Source organism: Cetorhinus maximus, chromosome 11 (assembly GCF_964194155.1).
Source record: "Cetorhinus maximus chromosome 11, sCetMax3.hap1.1, whole genome shotgun sequence".
NCBI lineage: Eukaryota > Metazoa > Chordata > Chondrichthyes > Lamniformes > Cetorhinidae > Cetorhinus > Cetorhinus maximus.
In genome coordinates, this window is record NC_135889.1 from 6,371,564 (window position 1) to 6,394,076 (window position 22,513).

General features: G+C 51.1%; 2 protein-coding genes across 2 annotated transcripts in view; both read left to right on the forward strand.

Annotated features, from left to right (window-relative positions):
* The window catches only part of als2b (alsin Rho guanine nucleotide exchange factor ALS2 b), a 116,282-nt gene extending 113,642 nt beyond the window's left edge, over nucleotides 1–2,640 (forward strand). Inside the window, exon 34 of the mRNA XM_078551425.1 lies at nucleotides 2,555–2,640. Within this exon, the coding sequence (XP_078407551.1) occupies nucleotides 2,555–2,593 (39 nt within the window). The 3' untranslated portion in view covers nucleotides 2,594–2,640. The remainder of the gene's footprint in view (nucleotides 1–2,554) is intronic.
* A 13,588-nt stretch (nucleotides 2,641–16,228) lies between these two features.
* LOC144686245 (MAGUK p55 subfamily member 4-like) overlaps nucleotides 16,229–22,513 on the forward strand; it is a 57,206-nt gene continuing 50,921 nt past the window's right edge. The window contains exons 1-2 of the mRNA XM_078551339.1: nucleotides 16,229–16,319; nucleotides 22,116–22,237. Coding sequence (XP_078407465.1) covers nucleotides 22,184–22,237 — 54 coding nt within the window. The 5' untranslated portion in view covers nucleotides 16,229–16,319; nucleotides 22,116–22,183. The remainder of the gene's footprint in view (nucleotides 16,320–22,115; nucleotides 22,238–22,513) is intronic.

Below are 22,513 nucleotides of genomic sequence, written 5' to 3' on the forward strand. Positions count from 1 at the left end.
GGGAGGGAGTGTGTCACTGTGGGGAGGGAGGGAGGGAGTGTGTCACTGGGGGAGGGAGGGAGGGAGGGAGTGTGTCACTGGGGGAGGGAGGGAGGGAGTGTGTCACTGGGGGAGAGAGGGAGGGAAGGAGTGTGTCACTGGGGGAGGGAGGGAGGGAGGGAGTGTGTCACTGGGGGAGGGAGGGAGGGAGGGAGTGTGTCACTGGGGGAGGGATGGAGGGAGTGTGTCACTGGGGGAGGGAGGGAGGGAGTGTGTCACTGGGGGGAAGGAGGGAGGGAGTCACTGGGGGGGGAGGGGGGAGGGAGTCACTGGGGGAGGGAGGGAGGGAGTGTGTCACTGGGGGAGGGAGGGAGGGAGGGAGTGTGTCACTGGGGGAGGGAGGGAGGGAGTGTGTCACTGGGGGAGGGAGGGAGGGAGTGTGTCGCTGAGGGAGGGAGGGAGTGTGTCGCTGGGGGAGGCAGGGAGGGAGTGTGTCGCTGGGGGAGGGAGGGAGTGTGTCACTGGGGGAGGGAGGGAGTGTGTCACTGTGGGGAGGGAGGGAGGGAGGGAGTGTGTCACTGGGGGGGGAGGGAGGGAGGGAGGGAGTGTGTCACTGGGGGGGAGGGAGGGAGGGAGGGAGGGAGTGTGTCACTGGGGGGGGAGGGAGGGAGGGAGGGAGTGTGTCACTGGGGGGGGAGGGAGGGAGGGAGGGAGTGTGTCACTGGGGGGGGAGGGAGGGAGGGAGGGAGTGTGTTACTGGGGGGGGAGGGAGGGAGGGAGGGAGGGAGGGAGTGTGTCACTGGGGGGGGAGGGAGGGAGGGAGGGAGTGTGTCACTGGGGGGGGAGGGAGGGAGGGAGGGAGTGTGTCACTGGGGGGGGAGGGAGGGAGGGAGGGAGTGTGTCACTGGGGGGGGAGGGAGGGAGGGAGGGAGTGTGTCACTGGGGGGGGAAGGAGGGAGGGAGGGAGTGTGTCACTGGGGGAGGGAGGGAGGGAAGGAGTGTGTCACTGGGGGAGGGAGGGAGGGAGGGTGTATGTCACTGGGGGAGGGAGGGAGGGAGGGAGTGTGTCACTGGGGGAGGGAGGGAGGGTGTATGTCACTGGGGGAGGGAGGGAGGGAGGGAGTGTGTCACTGGGGGAGGGAGGGAGGGAGTGTGTCACTGGGGGAGGGATGGAGGGAGTGTGTCACTGGGGGAGGGAGGGAGGGAGTGTGTCACTGGGGGGAAGGAGGGAGGGAGTCACTGGGGGGGAGGGGGGGAGGGAGGGTGTCACTGGGGGAGGGAGGGAGGGAGGGTGTCACTGGGGGAGGGAGGGAGTGTGTCACTGGGGGAGGGAGGGAGGGAGTGTGTCACTGGGGGAGGGAGGGAGGGAGTGTGTCACTGGGGGAGGGAGGGAGGGAGTGTGTCACTGGGGGAGGGAGGGAGGGAGGGAGTGTGTCACTGGGGGAGGGAGGGAGGGAGTGTGTCACTGGGGGAGGGAGGGAGGGAGTGTGTTACTGGGGGAGGGAGGGAGGGAGTGTGTCGCTGAGGGAGGGAGGGAGTGTGTCGCTGGGGGAGGCAGGGAGGGAGTGTGTCGCTGGGGGAGGGAGGGAGTGTGTCGCTGGGGGAGGGAGGGAGGGACTGTGTCGCTGGGGGAGGGAGGGAGTGTGTCGCTGGGGGAAGGAGGGAGGGAGGGAGTGTGTCGCTGGGGGAGGGAGGGAGTGTGTCGCTGGGGGAGGGAGGGAGTGTGTCGCTGGGGGAGGGAGGGAGGGACTGTGTCGCTGGGGGAGGGAGGGAGTGTGTCGCTGGGGGAAGGAGGGAGGGAGGGAGTGTGTCGCTGGGGGAGGGAGGGAGTGTGTCGCTGGGGAGGGAGGGAGGGAGTGTGTCGCTGGGGGAGGGGGGAGGGAGGGAGTGTGTCGCTGGGGGAGGGGGGAGGGAGGGAGTGTGTCGCTGGGGGAGGGAGGGAGGGAGTGTGTCGCTGGGGGAGGGAGGGAGGGAGTGTGTCGCTGGGGGAGGGAGGGAGTGTGTCGCTGGGGGAGGGAGGGAGTGTGTCGCTGGGGGAGGGAGGGAGGGTGTCGCTGGGGGGAGGGGGAGAGGGAGGGTGTCGCTGGGGGAGGGAGGGTGTCGCTGGGGGAGGGAGGGTGTCGCTGGGGAGGGAGGGAGGGAGGGTGTCGCTGGGGGAGGGAGGGTGTCGCTGGGGGAGGGAGGGAGGGAGGGTGTCGCTGGGGGAGGGAGGGAGGGTGTCGCTGGGGAGAGAGGGAGGGTGTCACTGGGGGGAGGGGGAGAGGGAGGGTGTCGCTGGGGGAGGGAGGGTGTCGCTGGGGGAGGGAGGGAGGGAGGGTGTCGCTGGGGGAGGGAGGGAGGGAGGGTGTCGCTGGGGGAGGGAGGGAGGGAGAGAGATGGTGCCTGTTACGAGGGGATTAGGGGAGATGGTTTGTGCTCCCTCGGGTTCCCACACTGATAAAACAAACCAGTTCAGGGTAATAAGTGACCTGTGTAAACTCAGCGCCAACGTTGGGAGTGGGAGGAGGGGCTGAGTTTGCTGTTATACAGACAATATTTGTGACTCATGTTTTGATGTTTTTGTGTTGATTTGCAGGCCTGTTATTATCAAATTCAACATGAGAAATTAACATAGGACAAGACACCAATCCCTCCATATCTCTCTCTCCTTCCCTCCCTCCCACAGGACCCTGTGCACCATTTGGATGGATGGATGGGCTGTGGGTGCAGACTGGGCAGATTGAGACAATCTCACAGACACTAACTCTTCACTCTTGCATGCACACACCCTCCCGTGCCCCCTCGCTCTCCCGTGCCCCCTCGCTCTCCCGTGCCCCCTCGCTCTCCCGTGCCCCCTCGCTCTCCCGTGCCCCCTCGCTCTCCCGTGCCCCCTCGCTCTCCCGTGCCCCCTCGCTCTCCCGTGCCCCCTCGCTCTCCCGTGCCCCCTCGTTCTCCTGTGCCCCCTCGCTCTCTCACACAATCTCTCTGTTGTAGGTACACTCCCGCATGCACACCTCCCTCTGTCTCTTTCTCTCACTCACACGCTCACTCACTATCCCTCATTCCCAAACTCCCTTGCTTTCCCTGGCTTTCACACATGCTCATTCTCTCTCTCTCTCTCGCCCTTCTCGTTCGCTCTCTCTCTCTCGCCCTTCTCGTTCGCTTTCTCTCTCTCGCCCTTCTCGTTCGCTCTCTCTCTCTCTCGCCCTTCTCGTTCGCTCTCTCTCTCTCGCCCTTCTCGTTCGCTTTCTCTCTCTCGCCCTTCTCGTTCGCTCTCTCTCTCTCGCCCTTCTCATTCGCTCTCTCTCTCTCTCTCTCGCCCTTCTCGCTCTCTCTCTCTCGCCCTTCTCGCTCGCTCGCTCTCTCTCGCCCTTCTCGCTCGCTCTCTCTCTCTCGCCCTTCTCGCTCGCTCTCTCTCTCTCGCCCTTCTCGCTCGCTCTCTCTCTCGCCCTTCTCGCTCGCTCTCTCTCTCTCTCGCCCTTCTCGCTCGCTCTCTCTCTCTCTCTCGCCCTTCTCGCTCGCTCTCTCTCTCTCTCGCCCTTCTCGTTCGCTCTCTCTCTCTCTCGCCCTTCTCGTTCGCTCTCTCTCTCTCGCCCTTCTCGTTCGCTCTCTCTCTCTCGCCCTTCTCGCTCGCTCTCTCTCGCCCTTCTCGCTCGCTCTCTCTCGCCCTTCTCGCTCGCTCTCTCTCGCCCTTCTCGCTCGCTCTCTCTCGCCCTTCTCGCTCGCTCTCTCTCTCGCCCTTCTCACTCGCTCTCTCTCGCCCTTCTCACTCGCTCTCTCTCTCTCACCCTTCTCACTCGCTCTCTCTCGCCCTTCTCGTTCGCTCTCTCTCTCTCTCGCCCTTCTCGTTCGCGCTCTCTCTCGCCCTTCTCGCTCGCTCTCTCTCTCTCTTGCCCTTCTCGTTCTCTCTCTCTCTTGCCCTTCTCGTTCTCTCTCTCTCTTGCCCTTCTCGTTCTCTCTCTCTCTTGCCCTTCTCGTTCTCTGTCTCTCTTGCCCTTCTCTCTCTCTCTCTCTTGCCCTTCTCTCTCTCTCTCTCTTTCCCTTCTCGTTCTCTGTCTCTCTTGCCCTTCTCTCTCTCTCTCTTGCCCTTCTCTCTCTCTCTCTCTCTCTCTCTTGCCTCTCTCTCTCTCTCTTGCCCTTCTCTCTCTCTCTCTCTTGCCCTTCTCTCTCTCTCTCTCTTGCCCTTCTCTCTCTCTCTCTCTCTCCCTCGTGCTTTTGTTCGTTTGCACTCTCACACGCTCACATACTCACATTCTCGTGCCTGGATCCACGCTCCCAACATGACAACATTTGATCTGCAGTGTTTTAAATCTTGAGCATTTGAGGTTGTTGACTTTACAACTTGTTTTACTTGGAATTTATTTAATGTGGTGCTTCATTGGACAATAAAGGAAAGTTGTTACTCTAGAGATAAGTCATATCCGGTGCACCAGAATCTAGAACTGAAGTGGTTGATGGCTATGTGTTCATGTCGCTGATGGAGAAATTAGCAGAGAGAACTGTCCCAACCCCTCGGGGACACGCAGTGTACTGTTACACTGAGTGTTAGGAGCTAGTGATCCTCAGTCCCCTGGACCCCTCACCTTTCACCTGCTGAGGAGTGAGGGGAGACCAATACTCCCCACCATACCTGCCCACTCTGGGAGCCCAATGTCATGACAAATCGACATGACTGCTGTATGAGACCGAGGCCACAGTTGGAGGACTATGCGCAGTTTTGGGCTCCACATCATAGGAAGGATGTTGAGGTGTTAGTGAAGTAACTTCACGGTGAAATAGTAAAACTTGGAACATTCGAACTGTTTTCATCAGAAACCAGGAATGTCAGATTGGGATGGAATGTAGATAGAGATACTGTTTGCAGTGATTGAGGGGCCTAGGATGAAGGAGGTGGCATAGATATAAGTAGATGGAAGAGATTTGGGACAGGGGGAAGTTTCGAACCCTTTGACACAGGCCTGTGGAATTCACTGACTGAATGAAGTGGCCTTTCTACTCATTCCCATTGGTTTCTGCACAACAAATTGTGGTTACTTCTGTTTGAATTAAGTGATTGACTTAATTGGGACCCTTTCCCTGCGATTTGTTTTTTGATCTCTGCCCCTTCACTTCTCCTCCGAGTATGGATAGATAAAAACGGGGGTGTTAATGATATAGGAAATTTAGAAACTAGAATCGGTGATTTTTGCCACTAAAGCATCTCAGCCCCACATTTTCTCCCCATTTGTTTTACCCCCCAAAACACACCTGTGCCTGTCTGGGCTTTGTTGCTCAAAGGGCCTTTCGATTAATTCCAGATTTCAGTCCCCCTTCTCTCAGAAAATTGACTCTCGTCGTGCTCCTTATTTAATCTATTTCCTGATTGGATTTTTTCAGTCCCTTACAGAATCCTCAAACGCCCGTCTTCCCACGATTAACTGTACAAACCCACTTCACGGTCCTGAAAGCCCCTCCGCAGTATTTCTCTGGAGTTTCCACCTTTTGCCTCGATCTCAGTCTTGCCCTCTTGTGTGTGGCCCACCCGCATCCCCCCCGAAGGTCAGTAATCTCCTTCCTGTGATTGGATACCTGAACTGCGTGCACTGCTCCAAGTGGGGCCTAGCCATGCCCAATGCAGCCATTTTACACACTGGACAGAACCACAAGTCTAAAATTAAAGCAGAAAATACTGGAAATGTCGTGCTGCTTTCTCCCCGGGCCCAGCCCTCTAAGATGTCAGAGCGCTCTCGGGGTTGTGGAGTGGGGGTGGCGCTGGCTCTCTCAGGGTGACAGCTCTCCTCGGTGTGCCACAGATCCCTGTGTGCCTGAAAGATCTCCATTGCCAAGTCACCCAGTGGTTTCCCCCCCCTCCAATTGGGGAACAGGATGCCCAGTGTGTGTAAAATGTGAAGAGGTGTGTGACAGGGTTAATCCCCTTCCGATTGGGAACAGGCTGCCCATTCTGTGTGTGTGTGTGTGTGTGTGTGTGTGTGTGTGTGTGTGTATATATAGAGAGGAGTGAGAAGGCTGACTCTCCCATCCGATAGGGAATAGGTTGTCTGGTGTATCTAAACGTAGACTGGCTCCTCAGGGAGAGCCGGTTCTGTGTTCTCCTGATCCACATAGGCATGTTGAGTGGCGATGGGAAATGCTGGGTGATTCTCTCTCCATTTTCCCTTTGTGTCCTACCAGTGATATCGGGGAGAGATGTGGGGTTATGGAACCTCCTGTTTGTTTAAGAATAGGCCTAAGAGGAGGAGTGTGGATAGGTCATAGCCAACACGAGGCCCCTTTACCTGTTAAAACTCCCTGCACAGATTGCTCTGCCCATCCTCCGTCTTTCAGATGACCAGTCCTTCTCTGCTCAAGGTGTGTGTGGGGGACACACTTCAATTCTTAAACCCTGTAAGTTTTCCTCCTCAATGCTTCCACTTCCCAACGATTTTAAGAGTAAATTCTACAATCCCGTAATCCCCCTCCCACCCCATGGGGAGGGGTGGGGCCCACAGAATTGATGAATCAATTGTTTCGCTGAGACTCGGTGTCTGGCGAGGCTCCCCTCCTGAGTCGGAAGGTCTTGGGGGTTCGAATCTTGCTCCGTAAGCCCCCGATCCAAGCGGGCACCCCGAGGACAGTTCGGAGAGGCTGCTGCACTCCCGGAGGGTGCCGCCTGTCAGATGAGACGTAATGAGAAGAATTACTGCCCCCAATGAGCGGGGCAGTAATTAAAAAGAAAGCCCAATTTGGTTTGATCAGGAAAAGCAGGTCTTGACGAAGCACATGTAGACTCTGGGTCACAGGAACCCTCCCCTTTGATACTGACGCAGTGAGAACCTTTTGCAGATCCCCTTCTGTAACATATTGTCACAATTGTATTGCAGTGTGTCCTATTTATTAATAAATGGTTTAATATTTTGTAGTCTTGTGAAAATTGTTTAAGAAATGGAATGTAAATCTGATACATGTACAGAGATGCATTGTTTAAAACTGACACTGTATAGTGAGGGTGTTTGCAGTGACCTATACTGGCTGTATTAAAGCGTAACTCATACCTTTGCAGACACCTTATTGCTTTTTATCTGAAACTCATTATGTCTCTTTATTGCACATGTAAGTTACACAAACTCAAATATCAGGCGTGTGTGTGTTTTATTTTAAAAAAAAAAACCATTTGGATTTTCAGTAGACAATTTTCAAAATTACTTGAACAGTCTCTTGATCCTGTCCACCTTTGCATGGATACTATTTTGCCCCTGATTTCCTCCCAACTATTGGAACCTGGTGCTCCAGCACTCCCCCCCCTCCCCCAAGTCTGCACCCCCCCCCACTCTCAATTCATCCCAGGACACCCTGCCCTTCCCAACATTTCATCTCAACTTCTACCTATTTTCTCCCTTTTTCCACGCTCCCACACTCCACAAACAATTCAGAGCTGAGAATTCTGCAGTAACTGATTTCCTGATACTGTACCCCCTCCCTGTGACAAGGCACAGGTCAGGAGTATGATGGAACACTCTCCAACTGCCTGGACGAGGCCAACACCATCAGGGAAGCTCCACACCATCCAGGACAAAGCAGTCTGCTTGATCAGCACCTCCCTCCACCACCGACGCACAGTAGTAGCAGTTTTTGTGCCATCTACAAGGTTCAGGAATTCACCAAGGCTCCTTCGACAGCAACTTCACAACTCATGACCACTACCACCTAGAAGAGCAAGGGCAGCAGATACATGGGAACCACCACCACCTGGAAGTTCCCCTCCAAGATGCACCATCCTGACTTGGAAATATATCGGCCATTCCTTCATTGTCACTGGATCAAAATCCAGGAACTCCCTCCCTAACAGCACTGAGATGTACCTACAACACATGAACTACAGTTCAAGTTGGTGGCTCACCCCCACGTTCTCAAGGCACAATTAGGGATCGGCAGTAAGTGCTCATCCTATGAAAGAATATTTTTTTTAAATCTTGGTCTCGACCTCACAATTCCATCAGTTCAAAGTGCCCCACACTCTCCATCCCCCACCCTCCCCAAACAAGCTCCTGCTGGCTGCCTTTCCCCTCTCCCCCACCCCCCCACTCCTTGGTCAAGGCCGATTCTCCCATTTCCCTCTGCGCCCACCCCCCCCTCACAAAGCACCACTCTCAACTGCCCTTTCCCTTTCACTGCCACCACCTCCCTCTTCTTACAATGCTGCTACTCCTCACTGAGCCTCATGAGTCCAAGTCTCTGTCATTGGGAACTGGTCAGGATTCTCACTAGTGGAGGGGGGAGGGGGTGCGGAGGGGGTTTGTGGATGGCAATGGTTTGAAAGTCAGCGTGTTGGGAATGTGAAGCCGGGGGGGGTGGGGATGGGTACACAAGCTGTGGGCTGTGGAGTTCTCGATGAACTGGAATTTATTTGCCTGGGAGAAAAAATAGGAAAAACCAAATACAAGTGGCAGAAACAGAGCTGAGGGTTTCAGGGAGGTCGGTGCGATGGAGTGTGGAGGGGATAAGGGGCAAAAATAGACACAGTTTATCATCGAGTAGGACAGATTTGATTGAGGCATAAATCCCCATCAACAAGCTTCCCTTGAATGTGGGAAAAGTCTGGAGAGAGGTTGAAGCCTGATAAATATAAATTGGTTGGCTTTAAGTTTTTTTTGCAGACAGCAAACTGAAGGAGCTTTAACTCGGACATCTGTTGCTGAAACATCAGGATCAGTTTGAGGTATTGCACATGATGGAGCCTGTCTGATTTAAATCAGTAGAGGGTGAGGTGGGTTAGGGCTGCATAACCCCCCCTCGCTTGATATTTTACACCCACAAACTAATATGTCCCTTTATTTACTTTTTAATTCTACAAACAGAAAGGGACTAAACAACACATAACAACCCACTTGCTCCAACTGTGAAGAGGCAGTTGCCAAGGCTTCTCTAGGCTTTGGCCCTTGAATGGATTGTGGGAGCACTAGAGTGTGCTCGCTTGGGAATTTAGTTCAAGTGAGAATCTCTCTGGTAAGTTTCTCTCGAGCCATAATTTAGGCTAGCGGTCAGAGTCTGAGTTAGAACTTTAAAACCACATGCTAGTTAGGAAGCCAGGTTAACAGAAACTGCCTGGCAGTGGCAGTTATCTACAAAACAACTGAAAATGAATAGGTGTTAATCGCTAAAACAGGAAGCTGGCTTAGCTGTTGCAGCTTGGGTGTGAGTCATCAGCTCTCTATAAAAGTAGACAGATTTTGCTATCTCACACTGTGTGCGGGAGCGCGGAATGTGATGAGGCCTGTGTGCGATGAGATACAAGTGCTAATTTGGGGATTGGGTGCAGAGGGGGGAGGAGGTGCACCTTTTTATATCTTTTTCCAGAAGCTGATAGGTGTTCACAGCTTTAATTAGGTGAGGAGGTAGGTGATTGGTGAGTTTTTAAAATTTTATCCCTCTAGAATTGGGCTGTAGTTTAAACCAGTCCTGAGCAGATAGAAGCATTGCATTAAATTTATAGTTCAGCTAGTTAAATTACTTGGTATAACTACAGACAACAGCTAAGTGATATTTCTTAACTTGAAACCAAATTAGTTAAATAAAATACAGTAGAAATGACAGGGCAGGTGATGTGTTGCAGCTGTAGCATGTGGGGATGCCCACAGCCAATACGTCTGCAGTAAGTGCCTGCAGCTCGAGGAACTTCAGCTCTGAGTTGATGAGCTGGAGCCCAAGCTTCCCATACTGTGAGGGGGAAAGTTATCTGCACACTTTGTTCCAGGAGGCAGTCACACCCCTTAGCCTAGGTACTTCAGATTTGGTCTGTGGCCAGTAACAGAAGATGTGGCTATGAGTGAGGCAGGTATGGGGATCCAGAAGATAGCAATGGAGGAGCCTCAACCCTTGCAGTTGTCCAACAGGTTTGAGGCAATTGCAACTTGTGTTGACGAGATTGGGGACTGCAGGGAGGATGGGGAAACGGACTGTGGTAGCATGACCCATTCAAGTGGGAGGAGTAAAAAGGATTGTACTTATAGCAGGGGACAGTATAGTTAAGGGGATAGATACTGTCCTGCAGCCAAGTGTGAGAGCGCCAAAGGCTGTGTTGCCTGCCCGGTCGCAGGGTTAATGACATCTCCTCAGGGCTGGAGAGGAACTTGCTGTGAAATGAGAAGGCTCCAGTTGTCATGGTTCGTGTGAGCACCAACAACATAAGTAGGACTAGGAGAGAGGTTCTGCTCAGGGAGTATGAGCAGATAGGGACAAAATTAAAAAGCAGAGCCATAAATGGAACAGTCTCTGGATTACTACCTGAGCCAGGAGCAAATTGCCATAAGGTAAATATGATGAGAGAGTTAAATGCGTGGCTCAAAGATTGGTATGAGAGAAATGGGTTTCGATTCATGGGGCACTGGCACCAGTAGAGGGGAAAGAGGGAGCTGTATCATTGGGATGGCCTTCACCTGAACCGTGATGGGACCAGTGTCCTGGCGAATAGTATATCTGGGGCTGGAGAAAAGGCTGGGGGCAGAGGGTTCACTTGAGGGGAGATTTGGAAAGTTAAAGAGAAAAGACAAGTAGTGCAGGGTAGTAACAGGGATAATGATAACCAAAGCGTGACAGGAAGGGACAGCAAATAAGGTCAGAGTAGGGGAAAAGGGTACCAGAGAGAAAGCTCGGAGAGAGAGGGAGGGCCCCAAGAAGGATTCCAGAGAGGGATGTCAAAGTGAAATCTCAGAAACAGCTAGCAGACCAACTTTGTTTGCTGGTGTCAGGGGCATGGGTTGTTATGACAGGGCCTTGAACTGTCCAGGGGAAATACCCTTCCTATCGCTGTCCCGCCTGGGTCCGCCTGGCATGCGGAGTCAGAGCAATGGATCAGATGCTGACCTACCCCCCCTCTCGGGACAGAGATCCAGACACAGGCCAGAGGCTGTCGGGATTCGGCAACGTGCAACGTGCTGCCTGCTGTGGCCTTGATCCACTCAGACCAGGACTACAGACCCTGAATTCAAACCACTGCTCCACTGGTTTCACTGTCGAGGAGTGGGCTGGGAAGATCCCGTTGCCGACCTGGTCACCTGTCCATGCTTCGGGTGAAGACAGGAGCGAAAGGAAAGAAAGAAAGGCTTGCATTTATATAGCGCCTTCCACGATCACCGGATGTCTCAAAGTGCCTTACAGCCAAAGAAGTACTTTTGAAGCTGTTGTAATTTAGGAAACTCGGCAGCCAAATTTGTGCACAGCAAGCTCCCACAAACAGCAAAATGTGATAATGACCCAGATAACCTGTTTTCAGTGCTGTTGATTAAGGGGTGAATGTTGGCCAGGTCACTGGGGGAAATCTCCCCTGGTGAACCCAATTGCTGAACAGCTTCCTGGCCTCACGTATGAAGAGTGATTATGGGGTAAAGGAACTGGCAGGATGGCACTGTAATACAACGCGAGTCAGGTTCTTACACGGATGGCAGAACACTGAGGAGAAATAAAGATAGACCGATATTTTAAAATAAAAACAGAAAGGGCTGGAAAAAACCCAGCGGGTCTGTCACATCTGTAAAGAGAGAGAGAGAGAAACAGAGTTAACATTTCGAGTCTGATCTGAATCTTCTTCAGGACTGAAGAGAGGCAGGAGTACGATGGGTTTTATACCGTTGAAAAGGCGGTGGGGACGAGGGTTCAGGTGGAGCAAAAGAGAAGGTCAGGAATAGGTTAGAGGGTGGGGGAGATTGGATTACAAGGAGGTCATGGAACTAAAGGTAAAGAGAGTGGGAATGGTGGTAGCAAAGGAACAAAGCATAAACCCAGAGTAGATGTTAATTGCACCAGTAAAAGTCAGCAATGTCTGAAAGCAAAGTAGCTATTCTACTATTAACACATTTTGTCATTTTGCTTTCAGACAATGCCCTGACTTTTATTCTGCTATTAACACCTACTCTGGACTCATGCTTTGTTCCTTTAACACATTCTGCTATTTTGCTTTCAGAATATGCTGACCTTTATTCTGCTATTAACACCTGCTCTGGACCCATGTCTTGTTCCTTTACTACCACCATTCCCACTTCCTTTGCCTTTTGTTCCACCACACATTTGTAATTTAATACCCACCACCCCCCCTCACACGCTGTAGCCTATTTCCCCATCTTCCCTTATTGTTCCGACTGACCCCCTCCTCTTTCTCACCGGCATTTAGCCCATCACATTCCTGCCTCTCTTCAGCTCCGAAGAGCCATATTGGACTCAGAATGTTAGCTCTATTTCTCCCTCCACAGATTCTGCCAGACCTGCTGAGATTTTCCAGCACTTCCTGTCCTCATTTCAGATCTCCGGCATCCACAGTATTTGGCTTTTCTTTGAGTGGACGAATATTTTAGCGACCAAGCAGCTATGGAAAATCGAGCGTCGTCTGCCAAAGCCATGCCTATTTCTTCGTGGCTGTTTTATCCCATAGGCAGGGCCAAGCAGGGGACAGTACCCACGCCCATGTGTGGGGGGGCTTTGCAACAAACGGATGTAAATAAGACAGCTACTTCCTTCCACTACACTTCCCAAAACTCAAATGTGAACAAAGGAGCCGCGTGAGTTCCTGAGGTAACTATGGCAATGGGGTGGGTGGGGGAACATTCCAATTCTAATCACTAACAAACCCGATGCAATTGGATACTGAGTAATGGGTTGCACGGGTCACCGGAGGTTGGTCTTCATGTTGAATATAAAATTTGGCCTTTTAACCGGAACCCGACGGGCTGACGGCAAAACCCGGCTTCTCCTGAACTCCTGGCGGAAGCCAGGGAACCTACCGGAAATTATAACCATGACCCCGACTCTGGCGCAATGGCCAAGTTAAGGGAGTGTCATTATGTAAGCATAGAGTGACACAACGCAGAACTAGGCCAAAAACGCCGTCCAGTTAACTCCACCCACGCCCCTGCTCTTTCCCATTCACCCCACAATCTATTCCCTTTCAAGAATTTATCCAATTCCCTTTTGAAAGTTGCGACTGAATCTGTTTCCAACACCCTTTCAGGCAGTGTATTCCAGATCATAGTAACGTGTCGTGTCTGTGTCCTCTCCTTCCTGGCCCTCCTACCGCTGGAAACAGTTTCTTCTTACCTACTCTATCATGAGTTTGGACATCTCAATTAAATCTCCCTTTTACCTTCCCTGCTCGGAGGAGAACAATCCCAGCTTCTCCAATCTCTCCACGTGATGGAAATCCCTCATCCCTGGACCCATTTTGGTCAAGCTCCTCTTCACCATCTCCAAGGCCTTGACCTTCTTCCTAAACTCTGGTGCCCAGAATATTTTTCAGATTATTGACTTTAAAAGCTTCCCACCACCGATGTTAGTCTGACTGGCCTGGAGTTACCCGGTTTCCACCTCCCCCCTTTTTTGACTAGGAGTGTAACAATTGCAGCACTCTTGTCCTCTGCCGCCAAGCCACTCGCCATCCTGACTTGGAAATATATCAGCCGTTCCTTCACTGTTGCTGGGTCAAAATCCTGGAACTCGCTCCCTAACAGCACTGTGGGTGTGCCTACACCACAGGGACTGCAGCGGTTCAAGAAGGCAGCTCACCACCACCTTCTCAAGGGCAACTAGGGATGGGCAATAAATGCTGGCCCAGCCAGCAAAGCCCACATCCCGTGAATGAATAAAAAAATAAATAAATCCTCAGAGCCAGAACCAGAACCAGAAACAAATATTGCCCTGGCAAAGAATATGGAACCAAATAGTTACATAGGAACCAGAATTGTATTCCACCACAACCTGTAACCTCTTAGCTTGCCATATCCCTCACTGTACCATTACCATCAACCCTGGCTCAATGAGGAGTGCCGGAGAGGAGCAGGCATACTTAAACATGTGCCGTCAACACAGGACTACAGGCATGTGGAAACAACACACAGAGATAAGTGAGCCCACAACCAACGGATCAAATCTACATTCTGTAATCCTGCCACGTGCAGTCGGGAAAGGTGGTGGGAAATGAAACACTCCGATAAACTGGAGGAAAAGGCTCCAGACATCCGCATCATCAATGATGGGAGAGCCCAGCTCATGAACGCAAAAGACATGGCTGAAGCATTTCAACCATCTTCAGCCAGGAGTGCCGAGGATAGGTAAACCAATTGTTAGATACAGAGTAAAGCTCCCTCTACACTGTCCCCATCAAACACTCCCAGGACAGGTACAGCACGGGGTTAGATACAGAGTAAAGCTCCCTCTACACTATCCCCATCAAACACTGCCAGGACAGGTACACCAATTGTTAGATACAGAGTAAAGCTCCCTCTACACTGTCCCCATCAAACACTCCCAGGGCAGGTACAGCACGGGGCTAGATACAGAGTAAAGCTCCCTCTACACTGTCCCCATCAAACACTCCCAGGACAGGTACAGCACGGGGTTAGATACAGAGTAAAGCTCCCTCTACACTGTCCCCATCAAACACTGCCAGGACAGGTACACCAATTGTTAGATACAGAGTAAAGCTCCCTCTACACTGTCCCCATCAAACACTCCCAGGACAGGTACAGCACGGGGCTAGATACAGAGTAAAGCTCCCTCTACACTGTCCCCATCAAACACTCCCAGGACAGGTACAGCATGGGGTTAGATACAGAGTAAAACTCCCTCTACACTGTCCCCATCAAACACTCCCAGGACAGGTACAGCACGGGGTTAGATACAGAGTAAAGCTCCCTCTACACTGTCCCCATCAAACACTCCCAGGACAGGTACAGCACGGGGTTAGATACAGAGTAAAGCTCCCTCTACACTGTCCCCATCAAACACTCCCAGGACAGGTACAGCACGGGGTTAGATACAGAGTAAAGCTCCCTCTACACTGTCCCCATCAAACACTCCCAGGACAGGTACAGCATGGGGTTAGATACAGAGTAAAGCTCCCTCTACACTGTCCCCATCAAACACTCCCAGGGCAGGTACAGCACGGGGTTAGATACCGGGTAAAGCTCCCTCTACACTGTCCCCATCAAACACTCCCAGGACAGGTACAGCTTGGGGTTAGATACCGGGTAAAGCTCCCTCTACACTGTCCCCATCAAACACTCCCAGGGCAGGTACAGCACGGGGTTAGATACAGAGTAAAGCTCCCTCTACACTGTCCCCATCAAACACTCCCAGGACAGGTACAGCATGGGGTTAGATACAGAGTAAATGTCCCTCTACATTGTCCCCATCAAACACTCCCAGGACAGGTACAGCACGGGGTTAGATACCGGGTAAAGCTCCCTCTACACTGTCCCCATCAAACACTCCCAGGACAGGTACAGCACGGGGTTAGATACAGAGTAAAGCTCCCTCTACACTGTCCCCATCAAACACTCCCAGGACAGGTACAGCACGGGGTTATATACAGAGTAAAGCTCCCTCTACATTGTCCCCATCAAACACTCCCGGGACAGGTACAGCATGGGGTTAGATACAGAGTAAATGTCCCTCTACACTGTCCCCATCAAACACTCCCAGGACAGGTACAGCACGGGGTTAGATACAGAGTAAAGCTCCCTCTACACTGTCCCCATCAAACACTCCCAGGACAGGTACAGCACAGGGTTAGATACAGAGTAAAGCTCCCTCTACACTGTCCCCATCAAACACTCCCAGGACAGGTACAGCATGGGGTTAGATACCGGGTAAAGCTCCCTCTACACTGTCCCCATCAAACACTCCCAGGACAGGTACAGCACGGGGTTAGATACAGAGTAAAGCTCCCTCTACATTGTCCTTATCAAACACTCCCGGGACAGGTACAGCATGGGGTTAGATACAGAGTAAATGTCCCTCTACATTGTCCCCATCAAACACTCCCAGGACAGGTACAGCACGGGGTTAGATACAGAGTAAAGCTCCCTCTACACTGTCCCCATCAAACACTCCCAGGACAGGTACAGCACGGGGTTAGATACAGAGTAAAGCTCCCTCTACACTGTCCTCATCAAACACTCCCAGGACAGGCACAGCACGGGGTTAGACACAGAGTACAGCTCCCTCTACATTGTCCCCATCAAACACTCCCAGGACAGGTACAGCACAGGTTGAATGTTGTATAGCAATGGTGTGGCTCAAACCTCAGCCACAGGGCTGGGTTCCATATTGCTTTATAAACTTCTAGTACTTATACTGAGCCTGCTGACCTCTCTTGTACACTGGGAGGACTCTGTTTAAAGTCGTGATGACTTACTGCCGGCCAGTGTTGGACGTGTATTTGAGAAAGGATTGCTGAGGATCCTGAGAGTATTAAGGGATTATTGTGTCCGCGCAGTAATTGGCAGTTGTGGTGAAAACAGTGTGCAGGGACCTGCGAGAGAGCAACAGCAGACATGGAGTGCTTCATACCCCAGTGCTGATTCAACCAGGTCCACCTAACTCAGGGCTTGTCAATGGTAAGCAGACCCTACCGTTCGGTGGTGTGATAAATGGAGAGTGCGGGCAGGGAGGATCACAATAAGCTGCGTCCGGCTAAGTATCGGTTTGTCTCAATATCAGCGTCGCTGTAGTTTACCCATTTTGCGCACAATTTAACTGGTCGCAGTTTAACAGGAGAGCGTCAACAGATCTGGGAGCTTGATGGGAAACTCCATCAACAAGTGGCTCTCTCTCTGTTCTCTCATGGCTGAACTGATCTCAGTTAGCCCAGGCTGGGACTCCTGCTCCTTTGGGAATGTAGGGATCATGGGCTTCAAAGCGGGTGTTAGGGAGAGAGGCTTGGGGTCGGATTGACACTGAGTTGTTCTGATTCTATTTCACTCTCATGGCAAATGACAAAAGGCCCAGCCTCTATCAGCTGTGTTGCTACAGTCGACAATTATCACTACCCCATAGCCCGTCCGTCTAAAACCTGACTTGTTTCGGATGTATAACTCATCTTCCTGCTCGTTTTCTGGTATGGAATGACTTCCCTCAATGGAAATTCATGCCTTCAGTAAAAGATAGGGAGAGGGAAAGAGAGAGATGGGGAGATTGAAAGAAGGACTCTGTAAAGGAATAGAGTGCAAGCTGTGGTGGCAAAAGCAAGGGTATGTACATAGAAAATAGGAGCAGGAGTAGGTCATTCAATATGATCATGGCTGATCCTCTACCTCAACACTATACTCTTACTCTCCCCATACCCCTTGACACTTTTAGAGCTAAAAATCTATTTATTTCCTTCTTATATATATATATATATATATATTCAGTGACTTGTCCTCTGTGGTAGAGAATTCCACAGGCTCACCACCCTCGGAGTTTTTTTTTCATTCGTTCACAGGATGTGGGCGTCGCTGGCTAGGTCAGCATTTATTGCCCATCCTTAATTTCCCCTTGTTCAGAGGGTACTTTTAAAGAGTCAACCACATTGCTGTGGGTCTGGAGTCACATGTAGGCCAGACCGGGTAAGGACAGCAGATTTCCTTCCCTAAAGGGGCATTCGTGAACCAGATGGGGTTTTTACAACAATCGGCAATGGTTTCATGGTTGTAATCAGACTTTTAATTCCAGGTACAAAAACAGAAATACCTGGAAAAACCCAGCAGGTCTGGCAGCATCGGCGGAGAAGAGCAAAGTTGACGTTTCGAGTCCTCATGACCCTTCAACAGAACTAAGTAGAAGGGTCAGGAGGACTCGAAACGTCAACTTTGCTCTTCTCCGCCGATGCTGCCAGACCTGCTGAGTTTTTCCAGGTAATTCTGTTTTTGTTTTGGATTTCCAGCATCTGCAGTTTTTTGTTTTTACTTCCAGGTTTTTGTTAAATACAAACTTCACCATGGTGGGATTTAAACCCGGGTCCCCAGAGCATTACCCTGAGTCTCTGGAATACTGGTCTAGTGATAATACCATTACGCCACATCTCCCCAAAGTGGAGAAGAGCCTCCTCATCTCAGTGCTAAACGGCCTAACCCGTATCCTGAGATTGTGACTCCCCACCCTGTATCTACAGGCAGGGTGGAAACACACAGCAGTACAATCATGCAAAATGTCTCAAATTTCCTCCGTCTCTCTACCACACACTCCTACTCTCTGTCGTCATGCTCCATCCCATCTAGCCCAGCACTTTACCTCCAGGTTTTTAAACTGAATTCAAATTTTCAGAAAGCCATACCAAGATTTGGACTTGTGTACTGGTTCAGTAACATAATAACCGCACTAACATAACGTCTAGATTGGAAGGTCTTGCTCCCGTCCCCATGTCCTTTGTTCATCTTGCACTGTTTGCTGATGATGTTCCTCCTTTGCCCGAGACTCTCGGGCAGTCACCGAACGACCTTAACGCTCGGCGGGATTAGTGCATTGATTAGGGGACTGTGAGGTTGAGTTGATTAACTGACGTGAAGCTGAGGCTGTGTCAGGATTAATTACTCAAAGGATTAGAGCAGATCCACTGGCCAGCAGAGCCTGTACGTGGTTGCTATGGCAGCTGGATTTCGCCAACCTGATTGGCCGGTGTTGGTCATAAGGATTTTGCCCCTCTGGTGTCGCCGAATCGACGACAAAAGGGTCGACCCTCCCTCGAGAATGTACACTGGGCCGACCCGTCCCTCCCCTCATAGTACATTCCTGGAGCCCAATCCTAACTCACCCTGTGATTGTTGACTGCTCAGTGGATCGCTGGGCCTCCCTTGAGAACCTGACTGGCTTTGGGATGAAGGGCCTTGTTGGTGTGGTATGAGGAATATTTGCCCCAGGTTATATCCCCAGGATTACATTCCACGAGGGAAAATGTCCTCTCTGCATCCACCCTGTCAAATCCCCTCAGGGTCTTATATGTTTCGATAAGGTCACCTCTCATTCTTCTAAACTCCAATGAGTATAGGCCCAACTTGCTTGACCTTTCCTCATGAAACAACCCCTTCAATTCCAGGAATCAGCCTGGCGAACCTTCTCTGAACTGCTTCCAATGCAAGTATATCCCTCCTTAAGTAAGGAGAGCAAAACTGTGCACAGTGCTCCAGGTGCGGTCTCACCAATGCTCTGTAGGGTTGTAGCAAGACTTCCCTACTTTAATACACCAGCCTTCTTGCAATAAAGGACAACATTCTGTTTGCCTTCCTAGTTACTTGCTGTACCTTTGAGCTGTAACTTTACACAGTGAGTTGTTGGAGTTTGGAAAGCTTTACCTCAGGGACTGGTTGAGGCAGAGACTTGTTTCTTTTAAGGGAATATTGACAAAAAATTGAAGTGAGAGGAGACAGGATTAATTTTGCATTATTCTCGGAAACTAGCATTGACATGACGGGCTGAATGATCTCATGGGATTAGGTGCTGTGAGCTTGGGTCTATAATTTAGCTGAAATAGCCCCATTGTGAAATTACAATTGGTCTCAGTCTCTCGAACTAAGTGGAGGCGGGTGGGAATGTTCAGTGAGGGATCCTGCCTCTTATGCTCTCAAACTGGAAAGCTCAGGCATGAGAATGAGGAGAGATGAGTGGAAAATTGGCAATCAACACTAAAAGATTAAAAATGGGGAAGAGCTGAAAGTGAATTAGTTAAACTGTGGTGTGAGGGTACGGTTAAAATGTAGCCAAATCCAGATTTCCAGAATCAGTTTTGTTTCTTGACTCTAGAGGTGATGCATCAACAATGCCAATGGTTGATGCTGCTCCTCACTGCTTGTTTGAAAGCCAAGGCGATTGAACATCTGGCTGGTAGGATGTGCATTGCTGACCTTCCAGGACCTTCCCCACGTATCCTAGAAGTTGCATAGACAGAAATCAACAATCCTCTATGATCTGGAAGTGGCTGAAGCCACTTGATCTTGTTGTTTTCTTTGCAGCCGCTGGTTCTCCTCCTGATCTCTGCAACCTTAGAGTGAGGAACAGTCCCAGAGTGAGACACAGTTCCAGAGTGAGACACAGTTCCAGAGTGAGAAACAGTTCCAGAGTGAGGAACAGTTCCAGAGTGATGAGCAGTTCCAGAGTGAGGGACAGTTCCAGAGTGAGAAACAGTTCCAGAGTGATGAGCAGCTCCAGAGTGATGAGCAGTTCCAGAGTGAGGGACAGTTCCAGAGTGAGAAACAGTTCCAGAGTGATGAGCAGCTCCAGAGTGAGGAACCGTGCCAGAATGAGAAACAGTTCCAAGTGAGAAACAATTCCAGAGTGAGGAAACATTCCAGAGTGAGAAACAGTTCCAGAGTGATGAGCAGTTCCAGAGAGAGGAACAGTTCCAGAGAGAGGAACATTTCCAGAGTGAGGGACAGTTCCAGAGTGATGAGCAGTTCCAGAGAGAGGAACAGTTCCAGAGTGAGGAACAGTTCCAGAGTGACGAGCAGTTCCAGAGTGAGGGACAGTTCCAGAGTGAGGAACAGTTCCAGAGTGATGAGCAGTTCCAGAGTGAGGGACAGTTCCAGAGTGAGGGACAGTTCCAGAGTGACGAGCAGTTCCAGAGCGAGGGACAGTTCCAGAGTGAGAAACAGTTCCAGAGTGATGAGCAGCTCCAGAGTGAGGAACCGTGCCAGAATGAGAAACAGTTCCAAGTGAGAAACAGTTCCAGAGTGAGGAAACATTCCAGAGTGAGAAACAGTTCCAGAGTGATGAGCAGTTCCAGAGAGAGGAACAGTTCCAGAGAGAGGAACATTTCCAGAGTGAGGGACAGTTCCAGAGTGATGAGCAGTTCCAGAGAGAGGAACAGTTCCAGAGTGAGGAACAGTTCCAGAGTGACGAGCAGTTCCAGAGTGAGGGACAGTTCCAGAGTGAGGAACAGTTCTAGAGTGATGAGCAGTTCCAGAGTGAGGGACAGTTCCAGAGTGAGGGACAGTTCCAGAGTGACGAGCAGTTCCAGAGTGAGGGACAGTTCCAGAGTGAGGAACAGTTCTAGAGTGATGAGCAGTTCCAGAGTTAGGGACAGTTCCAGAGTGAGGGACAGTTCCAGAGTGAGGAACAGCTCCAGAGTGAGAAACAGTTCCAGAGTGAGGAACAGTTCCAGAGTGATGAGCAGTTCCAGAGTGAGGGACAGTTCCAGAGTGATGAGCAGTTCCAGAGTGAGGAACAGTTCCAGAGTGAGGAACAGTTCCAGAGTGAGAAACAGTTCCAGAGTGAGGAACAGTTCCAGAGTGATGAGCAGTTCCAGAGTGAGGGACAGTTCCAGACTGATGAGCAGTTCCAGAGTGAGGAACAGTTCCAGAGCGAGGAACAGTTCCAGAGTGAGGAACAGTTCCAGAGCGAGGAACAGTTCCAGAGTGAGAAACAGCTCCAGAGTGAGGAACAGTTCCAGAGTGAGGAACAGTTCCAGAGTGAGGAACAGTTCCAGACTGATGAGCAGTTCCAGAGTGAGGGACAGTTCCAGAGTGAGGAACAGTTCCAGAGGGAGGAACAGTTCCAGAGGGAGGAACAGTTCCAGAGTGAGGAACCGTTCCAGAGTGAGGAACAGTTCCAGAGTGAGAAACAGTTCCAGAGTGAGGAACAGTTCCAGAGTGAGGAACAGCTCCAGAGTGAGGAACAGTTCCAGAGTGAGGAACAGTTCCAGAATGAGTGGTGATCCCATTGAAACATATAACATCCTTAGCGGGTTTGACAGGGTAGGCACTGAGAAGCTTTTCCCCCTGGCTGGAGAGTCTAGAACAAGGGGTCATGGTCTCAGGACAAGGGATCAGCCATTTCGGACTGAGATGAAGAGATATTTCTCTGGGTTTTGGGAATTCTGTATTCCAGAAGGCTGTGGATGCACACTCGTGGAGTATACTCAAGACGGGAATCGATAGGTTTTTGGATACTAAGGAATCAAAGAATTTGGAGATAGTGCGGGACTGACGTAGAGGATCAGTCATGATCTTACTGAATGATGGAGCAGGCTCAAAGGGCCGAATGGCCTACTCCTGCTCTACCGCAGCCTCTGGATTAGACATTACCACTATGCGACCAGCTCCCCCAGTGTAACAAACAGTGAGGGGGATAGCGATAGGCTTCAAGAGGACCCATTTATTCCGATCTTGTGCTCTCACAGTGTCGATAAGAAGCTCCCAAATGTGGCAGAACCCAATTGCAGCCAGTCCTTCATCACTTTCGGGGGTGGAGTGGGGGTCAGTCAGTCTCCCACCAGAGTTACAATGGGAGGCCCTGTGTATAAAGAGTCATTCTCATTCACTGGCAGCCGCAAAGGACAAGAGCAACATCGAATCAAAGTGATAAAGCCTAATAGTTAAAACAATGGCAGATTGGGTCATCCAATGTCCCCCTGCAATGAACCTCAACCTGTTTCCTTTCAGATCCTTCTCCACTCCTGAAAACAGAAGCTGAGAAACTAATCTTATCTCTGGACAGTAACCGTAGCGTAATGGATGCCTTGCACGGATTGCTAAACACACGATGGCTGCAGTCACTGCTGAAGGTAAAAAGCACATTGAGAAACCATAGCGTTGGAAAAACTCTTCTGGACTTCCCCACTTACGCTGTGGCCCTACTCTCCCAGTAGCCAATGGAGATGGTGACGTAGTGGTATTGTCACTGGGCTACTAATGACGCTGCCCCTTACCTGATCCAATGGATAATTTAATCGCCTAACCATAAAACATGCTGTTGTTTCGAATCTTTACTTTTGTTTCCACTCTCATTTTGGATATTAGCAAATTTAGTTACTGAGGAAGAGAAAAAGGCCGGTGAAGCA